The sequence below is a fragment of the Varroa destructor genome, unplaced genomic scaffold (genome assembly GCF_002443255.2).
Source record: "Varroa destructor unplaced genomic scaffold, Vdes_3.0 BEIS01000007.1, whole genome shotgun sequence".
In the NCBI taxonomy this organism is placed as follows: domain Eukaryota; kingdom Metazoa; phylum Arthropoda; class Arachnida; order Mesostigmata; family Varroidae; genus Varroa; species Varroa destructor.
In genome coordinates, this window is record NW_019211460.1 from 7,259,325 (window position 1) to 7,273,417 (window position 14,093).

At 46.4% G+C, this 14,093-nt stretch overlaps 1 protein-coding gene across 1 annotated transcript; it reads right to left on the reverse strand.

Moving 5' to 3' along the window:
• Nucleotides 1–2,349: 2,349 nt before the first annotated feature.
• On the reverse strand, nt 2,350–9,516 carry LOC111254965 (uncharacterized). The gene is made up of 2 exons (XM_022816477.2): nt 9,356–9,516; nt 2,350–5,340 (listed from the first exon to the last, which is right to left on the reverse strand). The coding sequence occupies exons 1-2, from the start codon at nt 9,379–9,381 to the stop codon at nt 4,905–4,907; spliced, it is 462 nt and encodes a 153-aa protein (XP_022672212.1). The 5' UTR covers nt 9,382–9,516; the 3' UTR covers nt 2,350–4,904.
• Nucleotides 9,517–14,093: the final 4,577 nt, after the last annotated feature.

The window sequence follows — 14,093 nt, forward strand, 5'->3', positions numbered from 1 at the left end:
ATCTCGGACATAATTTACATAGAGCTACGTCGAAATTTCGAAATACCTTCTGTGTAAGTAATACTTTATTTAGTACGTTCGGCAACTTCAAGACGCAACAGTAAAAATGCTATACTCTATGTAAATGTATCAAATGGAATTATTTGCACTATTAGGACGCATCTGTCATAATAAATCCGTAATAAATAATGTATTACTTATTACCCACGCCAGTACCCAAGAAAACGTAAATATCTGATTTTTCTCTGTGTAGTTTCCAACAGGTTCTCGTTCATTAACGTTCAATTAGGAATGTAGAAAACAGGAAACGCTCACAAAACGTCAATTGTCCAGTGTGAATTGAAAAGATCATGTCCGTTGAAGTAGTTGTGAGCACATATTTAATATCGATAACTGTGTGTCTGTTGTTCAAGACCCATGTGTAAATATTCGCTACTTAAACATCTTATTTTGACAGAACCTTGAAGGATGGCTTGCCCATAATGTAAGGATCGCATATGGATATATTATAATCGAGTCAAGAAGCAACCAATCAAATTATTTTTCTTCCCGAGAATGTTTTCGTATCAAAATTAGATTTCAAGAATCCTGTAACAATCATCTTTAGGAGATTTACACATTCGACGAAATCATCGATATAGTGCCGAAGTTCCTGACAAACAAACACAAAAGAAATCATCGACTTATTGAAAGTACGTTGATAAAGGCCGAGATCATAAATAGTAGTAGTAATATTAATAATAATCCTGACAAACAATTTTTAATTTGAAACATTAGGTTTATTTTTGTAGCGGCCTAAAAATCTCAATATCAGTGTCAATTAAAAGTGACCGCAATTTGATGATAACAATAATTAAATGCATACAACGATATACATCTTAAATATTTATACGAAAAGACAATGCGATAGTTCAAAGATTCGAAAAGTCTGTCTTGGCTTACCGTATATTCTTGGACGTTGGATTCTTACATATGAACATTATATATTATATTGTGGTTATTATTATTATACGAAGGATGAAGGTTCCGGCAATAGGATACAGATACCTTCGAATGAAGGCACTTTTTGAGTTGACTTTAAAAATACGTATATGTTATTATTATCAAACATTGATCGATCGCAGTGGCTCAGAAGACTATCGTTGTTACTTCATTGAAGTTTTATCAAAAATCATTAAGTCATGCGTATATTCTTCTTTTTTTAAATTAAGTCCTGTTTCCAATTGCCTTAGCCTTGAGCAAATTAATTCAGGTTTGTATACATATTAAGTTTAATTTTCATAAAACTGAAAGATTTATTAGATTGCATACCAAGTTCTCATGACAGGTATGAATTAAGATTTGCGTAAATTGACCCTTGCATGCAAAATGCGGACACTAATTCACCGACTCAATAGATTAAAAAAATCAAGATGCTACTTCGTTTTTTTTTAAATACGCAGGTAGAGACCTTGGATTTTGTTAAGAAATATGAAAAAAGCTTCGATATAAAAAAAAAAAAGAAAAAATGCCACTTTTTGAAATAAATGTCAGTTCTAAGCATAATTGTAAGAAAAAGCTTTATATATATTTAATATCCGGTTCTGTACATATGAGTTAAATATCACCATGAAGCTCACGGATTGGTACAAAGCCGTTAGTTACTTTTCTTCTATATATCATGAATGCGTATGGTGCATTATTTCAATCAGACATTAGTACTTACTTAACCACTTATTTTAAAAAATACATTTATACCCTTATCACCAAAATTATCGGAATACATCCTACTGATGTTCGGTCTATGATAATGTATGATTAAAGAATTAATTTTGAAAATTATCATATAAGCTGGGAGAACCGATCAAAGATTACTATAAAGCACACCAATAATTCTAAGGACACCAAGTAACTTCTATTTAGGCCAATCACATGGCACAGCGAAGGTGTCCCCATCTTGAACATCGCCACTAGAACAATTGATCTATCAAAACATTCACTTATAATACCTTTTTATCTATATCCGTCTAGGGCATAACATTCTACTTCTCCATTGTCCTTGAATCCTTGGGTACTCGAAACAACCTATACTTCTTAACGGGACATTTCTAATCAGTTTTTACTGCATCTTCTAAATTTGCGTTTTTACTAACGTGATAATGGACATGTATTATTCATGACTGACGTTATAATTACCTCACCTTCTATTCTCAACCGTAAAGCTTTAGACTCGAATGTGTTCTCGCGTATGTAAAACCACGCAGCTTCAGTCACCATGTGGTCTTCCGACATACAATAAATACATCATCCTTCTCGAACCCACCTATCGTATGTAGGCATAACTCCAAACTACATAATAGAAAAGACGTATTGTTTTTTTTTATTTATTTATACAGTTGTGTACTGACCCGCCGGCCACCCCGAAGCTCGCGCGGGGTGGGAGGATAGGGCTTTCTCTTCTTTATCTGTATTTTATACATGATGATGTCTACCAGCAGCCACCCTACTTGATTGGTCAATGGACAATCTCCTCTCTCGCGGTTTATGTTGAGAGTCGAGCGTCGTCGTTCCACCGAATCGAATCCTAACCACACGCACAGGACATGAGCCCCGTGAAGTGTACCGGAGCAAGATGTGCTTTTCCACGGGAAAAACTTCCCGTGAAGCGGCGCGTCAACGACGACAATATTCCACAATAAGGTGCGCATACAGAAATGGTAGTGAAGTGCATAAACCTGGCAACCGTAGGTCGATACTAACCTCCGCTAGAGAATATAACGTGTTAGCCCAAGACGCACACGGCTTCGTAAAATATCTTCAGTCATTTCGTCCTCAGTCATTTACATGGGTCGTTTTTCTCGACAAACACCAGCTAACAACTACTTCGTTATTCCTGTTCTGTCGTTTCGCTCGGCCTCGCCAATGTAATCAGTGATTAAACTTCCGCTCGCCTGAATCTCTTAAGCGATGGCAGAGCGCATGCGTCACACCGCCGCCTTCCAGCATCGATGCCACAACGATGAGAAGCCATGCTCCTATAAAATCGACAGGCGATAGTTGTACTTCATTCAAGGTGGTCTCGTAGTTCACTCTTTTCAGAGCTCGCCCAGAGTAATTAGGCATTGCGAGTGACGGGGCCGAAACGAGATGCTCAACATTGCGATTTTTCTCATTGAGACTGACTGGTCTTTGTAGTCAATCATATAGCAAATATGGTTCAGTCATTATGGTAATTATAATAGCAATAATAATTATAATAGTATCGACGCAATCGTTGCCGGTCTTTGTCGATTTCGGCAGCTGAAGCCATCGTTGATATATTCCCGCCGATTTTAGAAAAACTGTCTGGCTGAAGAAGGTTTTAATAGACGACATGAACTGTGTACTCGTTGCTGTTGTCGGACACATTTTCTCGCCGCCTTTTATTGCCAATGCCGATATTTGTGTTTTTAGAGTTGTAGATTTCGTTGTTCTCCATATAATATATAGCTGGTGTTCATTTTTCGAAAGTGTTTTAGTGAAGCGATAACTGATAGTTGTAGTACAGTAGCTCTTCAATAGTAGATCATATTACGGTTGTTATTTTTGTTGCCTGGTTTATGATGTTCGTTGTTCTTGTTGACGGTCGTTATTGTTGATGTGGTCGTCGTCGTCGTCGTCGTTGTTCCTGTTAGTAATTATGGTCCTTAGCAGTGGTGGTTGCGGTATTCTTTATGGTGGTGTATTGTAGTAGTGAGAGAACAAACGAATGTACAAAGGGGGCCGCCCTCCACGCCACCTAGCGGAACCTGCTTTAGTCAGCACAATGAACAGTGCCCCGTGCACGTCGGCGTCGGACACGCGGGCGGCACACGCCGAGCGAAAAAGAATAAATTACCGCCTTACACATTTCTCCTCGTCGTCGTCGTTGTCGTCGTCATCGTCGTCGTCATCATTGTCGCGTTCTTGATTTCCTTTTCTATTCCTTTTCCTTTTGCAATATCATAATCATAATCATTATTATTACCATCGTCGTCTGAAGCGCGTTCCTGCGTTCTTCGTCCGTCGTGTAAATGTTGACTGTCGTCAGGTTCTAAATAGGGCTTTGATAGCCCGACCCGAACCATCCGAATGTCCGTATGATGTTCGTCTGTATATTATGTACGTGTATCATGAATAATAGTGTGTTACATTATTTTAACCTTCACAATACTACTAGCTCATTAATATCATAATATCTTCATCACCGTCTCCTCCACCTCTTAGTCCATCCTTCATCCTACAGCACTCATCATTTTAACACTCGTGTTTGTTGCTCGCTTTAATTAATTTTAGTTAATCGTTCAAACTCTCCCCCTCGTCACCTGTTCTTCGTAACTTCTTCGGGCTCCTAGACATGCGCGTTAGTATTATTATTATTTCACAATCGGCAATCTTTTACATGTATATATATAAATATACACTGTAGGAGCGGGCGTAATGTGTTAACGTATTATATATGTATATAAAGAAGGCAAAGATGAGACTAGGATCCGAGGGAGCTTTTTTTTTTTTAGAAATTAACTTCTGTGTATTCCTTCTATTAGTCTGTGTGTTTGTCTTACTAATAAAGACGACTTCGGCAAAGTTTGTGTCTGTGTGATGAAGTTCCTAACCGTTATTTTTTCTACAGGACGTCATTGGTATTATCGTTATCTCTGTGAATCATGATAACGCAGATGGTATTTGGCTCTACAACGCAGATATCGCTGCGAAAGGTTATTACTGATTTAAAGTTTCTGAGGGAAGGAGACGCTTGTGTGTGCTCACTTGATAATTATTACATTAATACATGACGACCGCCTACAGTGTGTTCCATTAGAGGAATAGTGGTATGTCAGATGTGTGTGTGTCAAATGTTGTCTTTTGTCTTGTGTATGTAGGTAAACGCTTGATGTTGGTACTGTTTAGGCATCATCGGCGGCAGCGGCGGCTTCGGCGGCTGGTGTCGAATCCTCGCTGGCCTCTTCATCGGGCTTCAGTTTTTTAGCCGGCGAGGCATCCTCGCTGTCGCCAGATGCGGGGCGCTTGTCACCATCGCCAATTTCTGCAGCATCGCCGTTGGTTTCCTCTTTGTCGCCTTCGACGGCGTCGTCAGCCTCATCAGCCTCATCATCTTCGTCGTCGTCTTCGGCGTCATCAACGGTGTCCTTATCTTCGCCGTTCTCCTTAGCTGCCTCGGCCTCCTTGCTCTCCTCCGTCGATGAGGGCTCCTTGTCCTTATCGGCCTCGGTTGCCTCAGCGACGTCCTTGGCTTCGACGTCAGCGGGTTTCACCTCCTCGGCGGCCTCGTCTCCAACCTTAGTGGGCTCGGTCGGAACCTCTTCAACGGGCTTCTCAGTGCTGAGGGAACGCAAAAAGAGCAGGACGAAGCGGGTTAGCTAAATCCGGAATCGAATGTCTGATGCACAAACAAGTAATTAAGTGCCAAGTATTTTCTAACAAACCAACGTAAATATAAGGAATTAGCTTGTATGTCGTTGATAAGCATTAGGTTTGTTTTAATATTTTTAGTACTCTAAATTAAAGAAGTACCTCGTCACGCATCATTTTCTTCAGCATGAGTACGCGACAAACAAGGAAAACGGCAAAATCTATATAGGTCGCTCACTTGTGATTAATAGCAAGAACAGCAGTGACTCTCGGAACAAACGGTTGTAGAAGAAAACCGCCTAAATGACCGTCCTCTCGTCCGCGCCCCTATGTCCGCGCTGATATGAAAACCGCAAAACTATCATTGCGTATCAGCAAGAAAAGGTTCAGTCGCGTCGCAGCCGCAACTTCCGTTGCCTAGTGGTACCGTAGTGGCGGCAGGGTTAGGAGAACGTTCGCAAGCAAAACTACGTTCACTGCAAAATAAATGCAGTCGCCGTGACCTCTCACTATCTTCAGCTCTGCGTCCTTCAGTTGTTGGTACTGTCGTCGCCGCTGCCTCTGATATGCTCGAGCTTTTCTCCACGAACCGACGACAAAAGCGAAGCAGCAGCGCGACCAGTGCTACTTCTACTACTGTTGCGGGTATTGAGAAAGACTCCGATCGATGGCGGCAGTCACTGAATTGCTGTGAAACAAAAGTCTACTCTTCCTCTTCTGCTAGCTTTTTGATGATGCTGCGATGATGTCGAAATATGAGCGAAACGACAACTGACCCAGCAATAAAGGAAAGAAAACAGGCTCGTTTTTGAGGTTTCGCAGAGTCATGGATACAGCTGTAGTTGTTGGCTGCCCATCCGCTGGCGAGGTGCATAGCGGAGCAGAATGCCGGATAGAAGCATAGACGACGGATATTGACCTCGTCTAGCCGATTCTAGTACCATTTCTGTTGGCTGTGAACGGCACAGGTAGCCGCGGAAGGTCCGCCCTACTGCCGAACGGTCGACAGACCCAGACACCGAAAAACGACTGCGACAACGCAACATGGACAAGGCAGCCAAACATTAATGAGCCAGGTAACGTCGCGGCAATGAAATTGCGTCGCTTGCCACCGGCCAGCTACCAGTAGCTGTTGCTCCACGCACATCACCATCACAACAACACCAGCATTGGCAACGAGGAAGCAGCACTGGCGGGAGGGGCAAGAGAAGCAACGGCATTATCATCATCATAGGCGTCGTGGCCATATCATCATATACCTTTGCTGTATAGCACGCGGCGCAACGACCACTGTCGTCGCCACCACTACCACCAGTAGCGCCTATCGTTACCGCCGTTCTACTGCTGCTATAGCTCTTCGATTGGCTCACGCCGCTCCGGACGCCTTCAGCTCGCCGCGTAGAACCATAACAGACGACGGCCATCTTGGATTACGAGCGAACGGAGCGCGCCAAGCGAAGAGGGAGGCACAGACAGAGCAGCAGGCACGCTGTGCGCTGCTGCTGCTGCTGCATCAGCAGCCAAAGCTAACCAAGCGGCTATAGCTGCCACCGTTGGCGAAGCTGTCGCTGGTATTGCAGCGGCTTAACCACGGCGGTTCGCGATGGCGCCAGCGGCGCCGGTCGCTGGCCAGCAGCCTCAACCGCAGCAGGCAATAAAAGCTGCAAGTGATAGCGTTATGCCATACCATGCTATACCAACAATAACCATTACTACTGCTAGTTGAAGCAGCGACGCCGGCGGCAGATCGTTCGCCCACCTGGTACCACCGCCCGGTGGCGACCACCGGGCGGGCAACCGAGGCCGCAGTCGCAGGCGGTAAGCGGAGGCGCATCACCAATCACACCGTCGCCGTGTTCTATGGATTCTTTTGGCCAATGCCAAGACGACGACGACGACGACGACTGAACTGGTCCTCGCCATCACTCGCGAATACAAAAAACATGATAAAAGCTCAGTCTGACTCGCGTTGCCCCACCAAATGGGGAACAACGAAGAATTCAGGGGCAAAAATGTGAACGAACCGGTGTGTAAATGAAGTCTCCTCATAACACTCAGTAGTGCACTTAACTGATCAGTTCAACGATTAATGACTTATCGCGAATTTACTGGAATCTATGTAATAATCACTAATCAGACTCCCTCTCGAATAAATAAGTTAAAAGTGACATATAAAAAGCTTGAATTAAAAGTGACATTAATACGTCACGGGGACTTGCCCGCGTGACGCTGCATTAACTTCAGTAATTATAGGTACTAAAAAACACTATCGAGAAAAGCATACAGGGGGAGGTAAGGAGCAAATAGTGGAAGGTTGGGGGGACGGGATGAATAAAGGCGTAGAGAGGACGAAGTTGTGGTAGCATCGCAGGGGCACCGGGACAGGCTTCGGGGTCGGCATGTGGGTACAAAGCAAAATATGGCGGGAAAATTTGTTAAAAACATACCTACGCTATCAAGCTATTCTCAGTACTAATTATTGTATGTAAATGATTATCCTAACAACGAGGGAGTGAACCATAAGTCTAACCGACAACTTTATTAAAGTTAAGTCGCACAAAAATAGTGTATTACGGCAAAACGAAGCTGCTGTGGAATTCAAATCATTTTGGAATTAACTGCCAGTACGGACAGGACGAGCAATACACATCAAGTGCGCAAGCATTTACACAAAGATACGATAATTATTCACGTCTGTCACTGTATACTGATGAATGTCTTATGTCATTTTCAACGGAAAAACGAACGAATGCAATACCACGCAGTGCCACTTCCTACGCATGAAAGACTTATGGCACATAAGCCTGATTGATATCCGCCCCCCTACCCCCACAAAAATGACCCCCTTTCATTACGATTCGTACTGTTTTTAAGGCTTTTTACCATACGCGCATAGATATACACGTTGCTCATACCTCCAGAGCCACTGGTTTACCGATACTGGCGACTACAAATGGAACAACAAGCATCCAATTTCTTCCTGAGCAGAATTTAACATCAGAACGGCTAGCAGCAGTTGCCGCTGATGCTATTGGCGCTACGCCGCGCCGCGCCGCCATGGAGCACCCAGGCAGGCAGGCAGGCAGGCAGGCAGGCAGACAGGCAGACAGACAGACAGACAGACAAGCGAACGAATAAACGAACGATGGATTCTGCTGCTGCTGTCGCTGCTGTAGGGAAACTCACGCCCCCTCCCCCACGTCCGCTTGGCGCCAATCTTTCTCCAACGTGCCCCCCCCCCCCCCCCAAACAAAGAGGGAACTGGTTAGTCGAGTCGGTAGTCCACTCTAGTTGGCTAGGCCACTCGCCGAACCAGCTAGAATTCACCCGTACGTCTCTCGTAGCCCTAACGTTAGCATCATGCAATAACTCGCTAAACAACCAGCTCTAGCCATAGGCTACGCAGTAAGCCTGCTCAAAAGGGGGTGGTGGTGATGATGGTGGTGGTTGTGGTGGTGGTAGTGGAAAAAGGGAAGGGAACGGAAGCGGGCCAGAGAATACAGATCTCCTGTTATCGTCGTCGGTCAACACAAACAAAAACTTACCAGAACATTTATTACTATATTGTACGTACAAGGAATTGGCTAGAAAAACAAGCGGCCGTTCGTTGTTGTCTGTCGATCAACCGGTAGCGACGCGGTGTAGCAGCGCAATTGCGATGGCTGGCTAGCGCCACTAAACGGGCGTGTTAAAAACGTGACACAGGCAGGGGAATGTTGCCTCCTGAACTCACAGCGTTTTTAGGACACCACACAAGGAGAGCCACGAGCTGGACAACAGCAAGTTAGCTGTTACAGCCAAAGCTCGTTGTCACAGGCACTCAGGTCGGTCGTTAGTCGGTTGTCGATTCGAACCTATATTGCCAGAACTGGTGTACCGGCATTTCGCGGCGCAGCTTAAAAATCACCTAGAATCACGGCGACAACGGCGTACACGACATTGGCAAGGTGCGGGGAAATCGTCACAAACAAAGAAACACACATACCTCTGACGAGAACGGGTGGCCGGCATGATGACGACTGTAAGTTGTTGTTGTTGCTTGTGCGCTGCAGCTGCGTAAAGACACGAGAAGATCCTGTCCGATCGGCGGCCGGTGCTCGAGTGAAAGCTAACGCCGTGAGAGCTACCCGCGCCTCAGTCAGCCCTCTCCCTCGACCTGGCGGTGGGGGCGCCACTGTCACCGAAAATGCCTCGATTTATGCTGTTTTTGACTGAAATTTGGTGAGTTTATTCGATTTTACTACTGAACTTATCTCTCCGATGCTCAGAGATCATGTTGACATTAAAATCATGTGAGATTTTTTTGGTTTTCTACGGGTTTCATGTAGGATCGCATTTTATCTGAAATTCGATTTCGGCCATAATTCTTGCTGTGAATTGAATTATGGATTTTTTCTGGATCAGACGCGCGCAAAAACTTTTCAAAATTTCAAGTATTTCATAAAAATCGAATGCTGACCGGCATGTCAACAACCTGTGGGCGGCCGGCAAAACCTGCGTGGCGCGATTTCGTCCCGCCATTCTAGCGGTCGCGTTGTGCTATCGAGCACACCAAATGGCGCCTGCGCATTCCGCCAACGGGTTCGTAAAGTGGGATGGTAGCGTACTTTTCGATGAGTTGATTTATCTTGCGTCGGAGCGGGTCGTCTTAACGCACGCGTCTTATGGCAGGGCGCTAGGTTGGTTTGTCCGTCTCCGGTGAGTTGGATGTGTGAGTGTATCAGTAAAGAAGCGAAGCGCGCGCCAACAGCCGAGAGTCGGTGCGGTAGTGCGGTCATCGCGCGCTGCCAATTTTCTACATAGCAGCAACTAGATAGAAACGCCATACAGCGCATTCACCAGGACAGGCGGATAGGAATGCCCGTATTGCTCGTGCTGTTCTTGTGACCGATCGCTTTCAGGAATTGATATTAGATGGCGACGACGACGACGATGGCAACAATAACAAGCTAGCACCTGCCGAATAAAACAATGTAACCGTTCGCTGTTCATATTCTATCCGGTAGCAACGCTGCGTATTAAATGATGCTACTACTTTGTTCGTTGCCCGCCCTAGCGCGCTCCGTAGTGGTGGCTTCCCATAGAAATGGTAGCAAGTCGGGCCAAGCGCGAGCGAACAGTGATCGTTGTCAGCAGCAGCAGTGGTAGCGGCAGCTGAACTCGCGACGCAACAAACGACAGAAGCAGCAGCAACATGAGCTGATCATGGTCTTGCTGCCACAGAAATGCTCCGTTCGTTCGTCCATGCGTCCGTCCGTCCGTCGCTCGCCCTACGCCGTGCAGACACCCCTACTCCTAAAGTTCGTATAGTACGACGAGTAATGCCACTTTGCTGTGCCAGTCTCGCTGTGCTTGTCAATCTGTACGGTATGTAGTGAGCTTTTGCAGATTCTTATTGCATCGTTTCGCCGCCACAGAAATGAGTTACTTGGCCAGCCAACATGCAGGCCGCATGATCGTTGGTTTTTCTAGCGCGCTCACGACGATAGGAACAGCGACACCAGCGCCGGACTTAGCCAAAGCTAACGAGAGAGTGTGAAGGCCGCAAAACGTATTATTGTCAATTGTTTCACGGGAGAAGCTGTACACGCAGCATTGACAATGGTCGTTGGTGCGAGTGCGTCAGAATACTATATAGTATATCGTTGCCATATGTACAGCGCGCGACAAACCTATTTTGTCAGCCTCGGACGACGTGATGCTTTACAGGTTATGGGGTGACGGATTCTCAAGATGGTGATCGACCAGCGAACCATAGTCTCGCACCCGAGCCAAAATCCGCTTAGCTCTTGTAAGGGACTGCTCAAAATGGCGCCAACGGGGTGGCCGCTGCGGCGGTAGCGAGGATCCGCCACCATCGCTCCCGCTGGGGTGAATGCTCCGGCCGAGTGAGTCAGGAGAGAACCGAATGAACCAGCAAAGCGGGAGTCGACTTAACCAAAGAAAGGAACTGAGTCGTAAGGGTGGCCGAGAGCTCCGAAAGTGGGGAACGGGGTAGAGGTAAAGGGTGAAGGGGAGATGGGACAACGATCGTTCGAACAGCACTAGTGACAGCAGAGAGACAATGCGTTTAAAAGCGAGGGCAACAGCTGTGGCAGACAATCAACCATCAGCCCTATTTAGCAATGCATTTGTCTTATCGTATATATATATATATATATATACATATATATATGTTTGTGTCAGAACTCCGTTTCGATACCGCTAGCAGCAACGACGATAAGTAGATAGTAGACGATCAAAGATCCAACCACTACTTCAGGTGTCTCGCGGGCTACCGTCAAATGATTCTTTGTTTAATATTCAGAATCACAGACAATATACAAAAAAATACACACGAATTCTAGAACTCGAACACAGGTTATACTTTTATACACAAAACGCTGCAATATGCCTTTGAACATTTGTATAGAATATTAAGTATTGTTTGAATAGCGGTGCTTTGGGTTAATTGGGCTAACAAGCGCTGCGTTCTCTACTGCGCATCTTTCCTATAACAGAGACATCCACCACTTGCGGCACTTGTCTGGCCGCGAAAATATAGGATCTGAGATAGACCGGACGCAGGGCAAGAAAGAGCAATCATTAGTATTGCTGAAATATTCCTATAACAATTAGAAGATGGTAACCATGACGCATGGGATGTTTCCTAGTTACATTGGCGGCGCTGTGCTTTCCATAAAACTAGGTGAGCTACGACGCTCTGTGTAGGACTACTGCCGCTCCTATACGGTGTAGTGCGTACATATCGGACCACGCGAACGTATGAAAGAGATGATGCCCTTCCAGAACGGTACCGATTGCGTATTATCGCCAACCATCGTTTCACCATCGTTGAAGCGGCATCGGCCGCAATGTGCGACCGACTTTTTCCTATGAAATTATCAAGGGGGTGAAGCAAATGTGACGATTCACTCGCTCCGCAGATATCGACCGATTGCGACTGGTGCTCGTCATCGTGGCCTGTACGTCGGACGAGAGCAAGGTGTTGTAGAGGTAGTGCGACGGCTCGGTGTGTTCTTGCGTTTTGGCGCTATACCACTTGAAGCTGATGCCGACGGTGGTGCCATCGCTGCGTGGATCGCCCTGCCTTTTACCAGGAAGCCCGCAACTGTAGCGTCTACCATCTTTGAAGGCCACAGTGCAGCTAGCGGCACTGGCAACTGCTCCTGTTTTCTCTCGAAGTATCGCTCTCGTGCCGGCTTCCTGACAGGCCGCAGAGAAGACAACCACGGCGTCGCCTACGAACGGCGTTCTAAGCAACCAGGGAAAAACAACATCGTAACAGTAGTTGTTGCGAAAGTGATCACTCGCCGCAGCTGTTTTCTTCTTCTGATGTGTTTTTGTCCTGACAGAATCACGCGACCTGGCTGTGTACCTATCGGTGGGGATGCGTGTTCTATATACGGACTTGCCTGGTCAATTGTTTGTGCAGCTTGTGAAGCATAGCTAACCCGCGCAGCCAGTAGCGTCGGCGTTAGCGTCGCCCTTCACCGCCACCGCCACTCCTATAGCGGCTGCCCGTGCGACGCTTCCTTTGTGATTGTTCAACTCGTCGTTTTGTCTGACGACGGTCCTGGCAGCGGCCAGTTATCACGCGGATCCCCTGCCCCTTTGTGGCAGTAGTAGGAGTGTAGCAGCTGCTGTTGCAGGTAGCAGTTCGGCGGCTCAGCGGTGTTCGCTGCGTCTTGTTAGCGATGACGACAACTACAACTACGGTCAGTAACAGAGCGGGAAACGAAAGCGGCCGGTGGCGCTCCTACCATCCACTACCCGCCACCGCCACGTCAACCACTACGATACAACCGTCATCAGTGAGCATCAGCGTGCAGTTCTCCTTTGCTTTCGCGTAGTTAGCCGTGATCGCGCTTACTGTCGTTGCTGCCGCTGCTGTTGCAGCTGATATTCTAGCAATAGTGGCATTTCTAATGTTCATTCAGACTTGCCCTGTTGCCATGGCTGTCGGTCTGTTTCATAAGAAGTTTGGAGCGGGTGGTCGCTCGCTGTAAGTCATACGAGTAGCGGAAGTTAAGAGTAGGAGCACCGGCAACAGTGGCAGGCTGAGGCGGTGATATAGTGGTGTCGATGTATTGCTAACTGCTGCGATTGAGATAGGAGGTATGATTTGCTGCTTGTGCGTCATCATTAGTTGTCGTCCCGCCACCTGCCGCAGTATCGGCTGTTCTACTACAGCTGGTGCCGTTGTTAATGATACCACCGTAAATGCTGTTGCCTGTTAATGATATTGTTGGTGTTTCACTATCACTCATGCATGAAAAAGGTCATGTGTGCGCCCTTCAAGCCTCTGTGCCGCCTGGCTACTATTTTCAATGGCCTATGAATAATACGATTGCATGAGTGAAGTGAGCTGAGACTCACTTCGCCAAAGGTTTTGGAGATTTCGAGAGTGTGTGCTTGTTCGAGTTTGTTGCTGTTGGTGGCGGCGGCGGCCAGTAAAATGGCTGAAACGAAAAGCCAGCGAAATGAAGAATTTCATTTTTTGAATTAGGTTCGCCGCCCCGTGAAGTCTTCAGTTTGAGTAACGGCGGCGCCGCATAAGTTCGGCGCCGATGCTGCGTTGTCGCGCCTATTCTCGTAATTCTTCGCAGCTATCGCTGCTGTATCTACGTCTGCTACTACTACAACGGTGACGCGACCGCACCGGTTCATATTTCTGCCGCCGCCGCCGCCGCGGCTGCAGTGGTTCGTCCTTTTGTACTGGT

Coding starts and splice junctions, on each gene's coding strand:
- LOC111254965 (XM_022816477.2), bottom strand. CDS start 9,381: ATGCCGGCCACCCGTTCTCGTCAGAG. Junction 5,341..9,355: donor GCCACCCGTTCTCGTCAGAG/GTATGTGTGTTT, acceptor GCGTTCCCTCAG/CACTGAGAAGCCCGTTGAAG.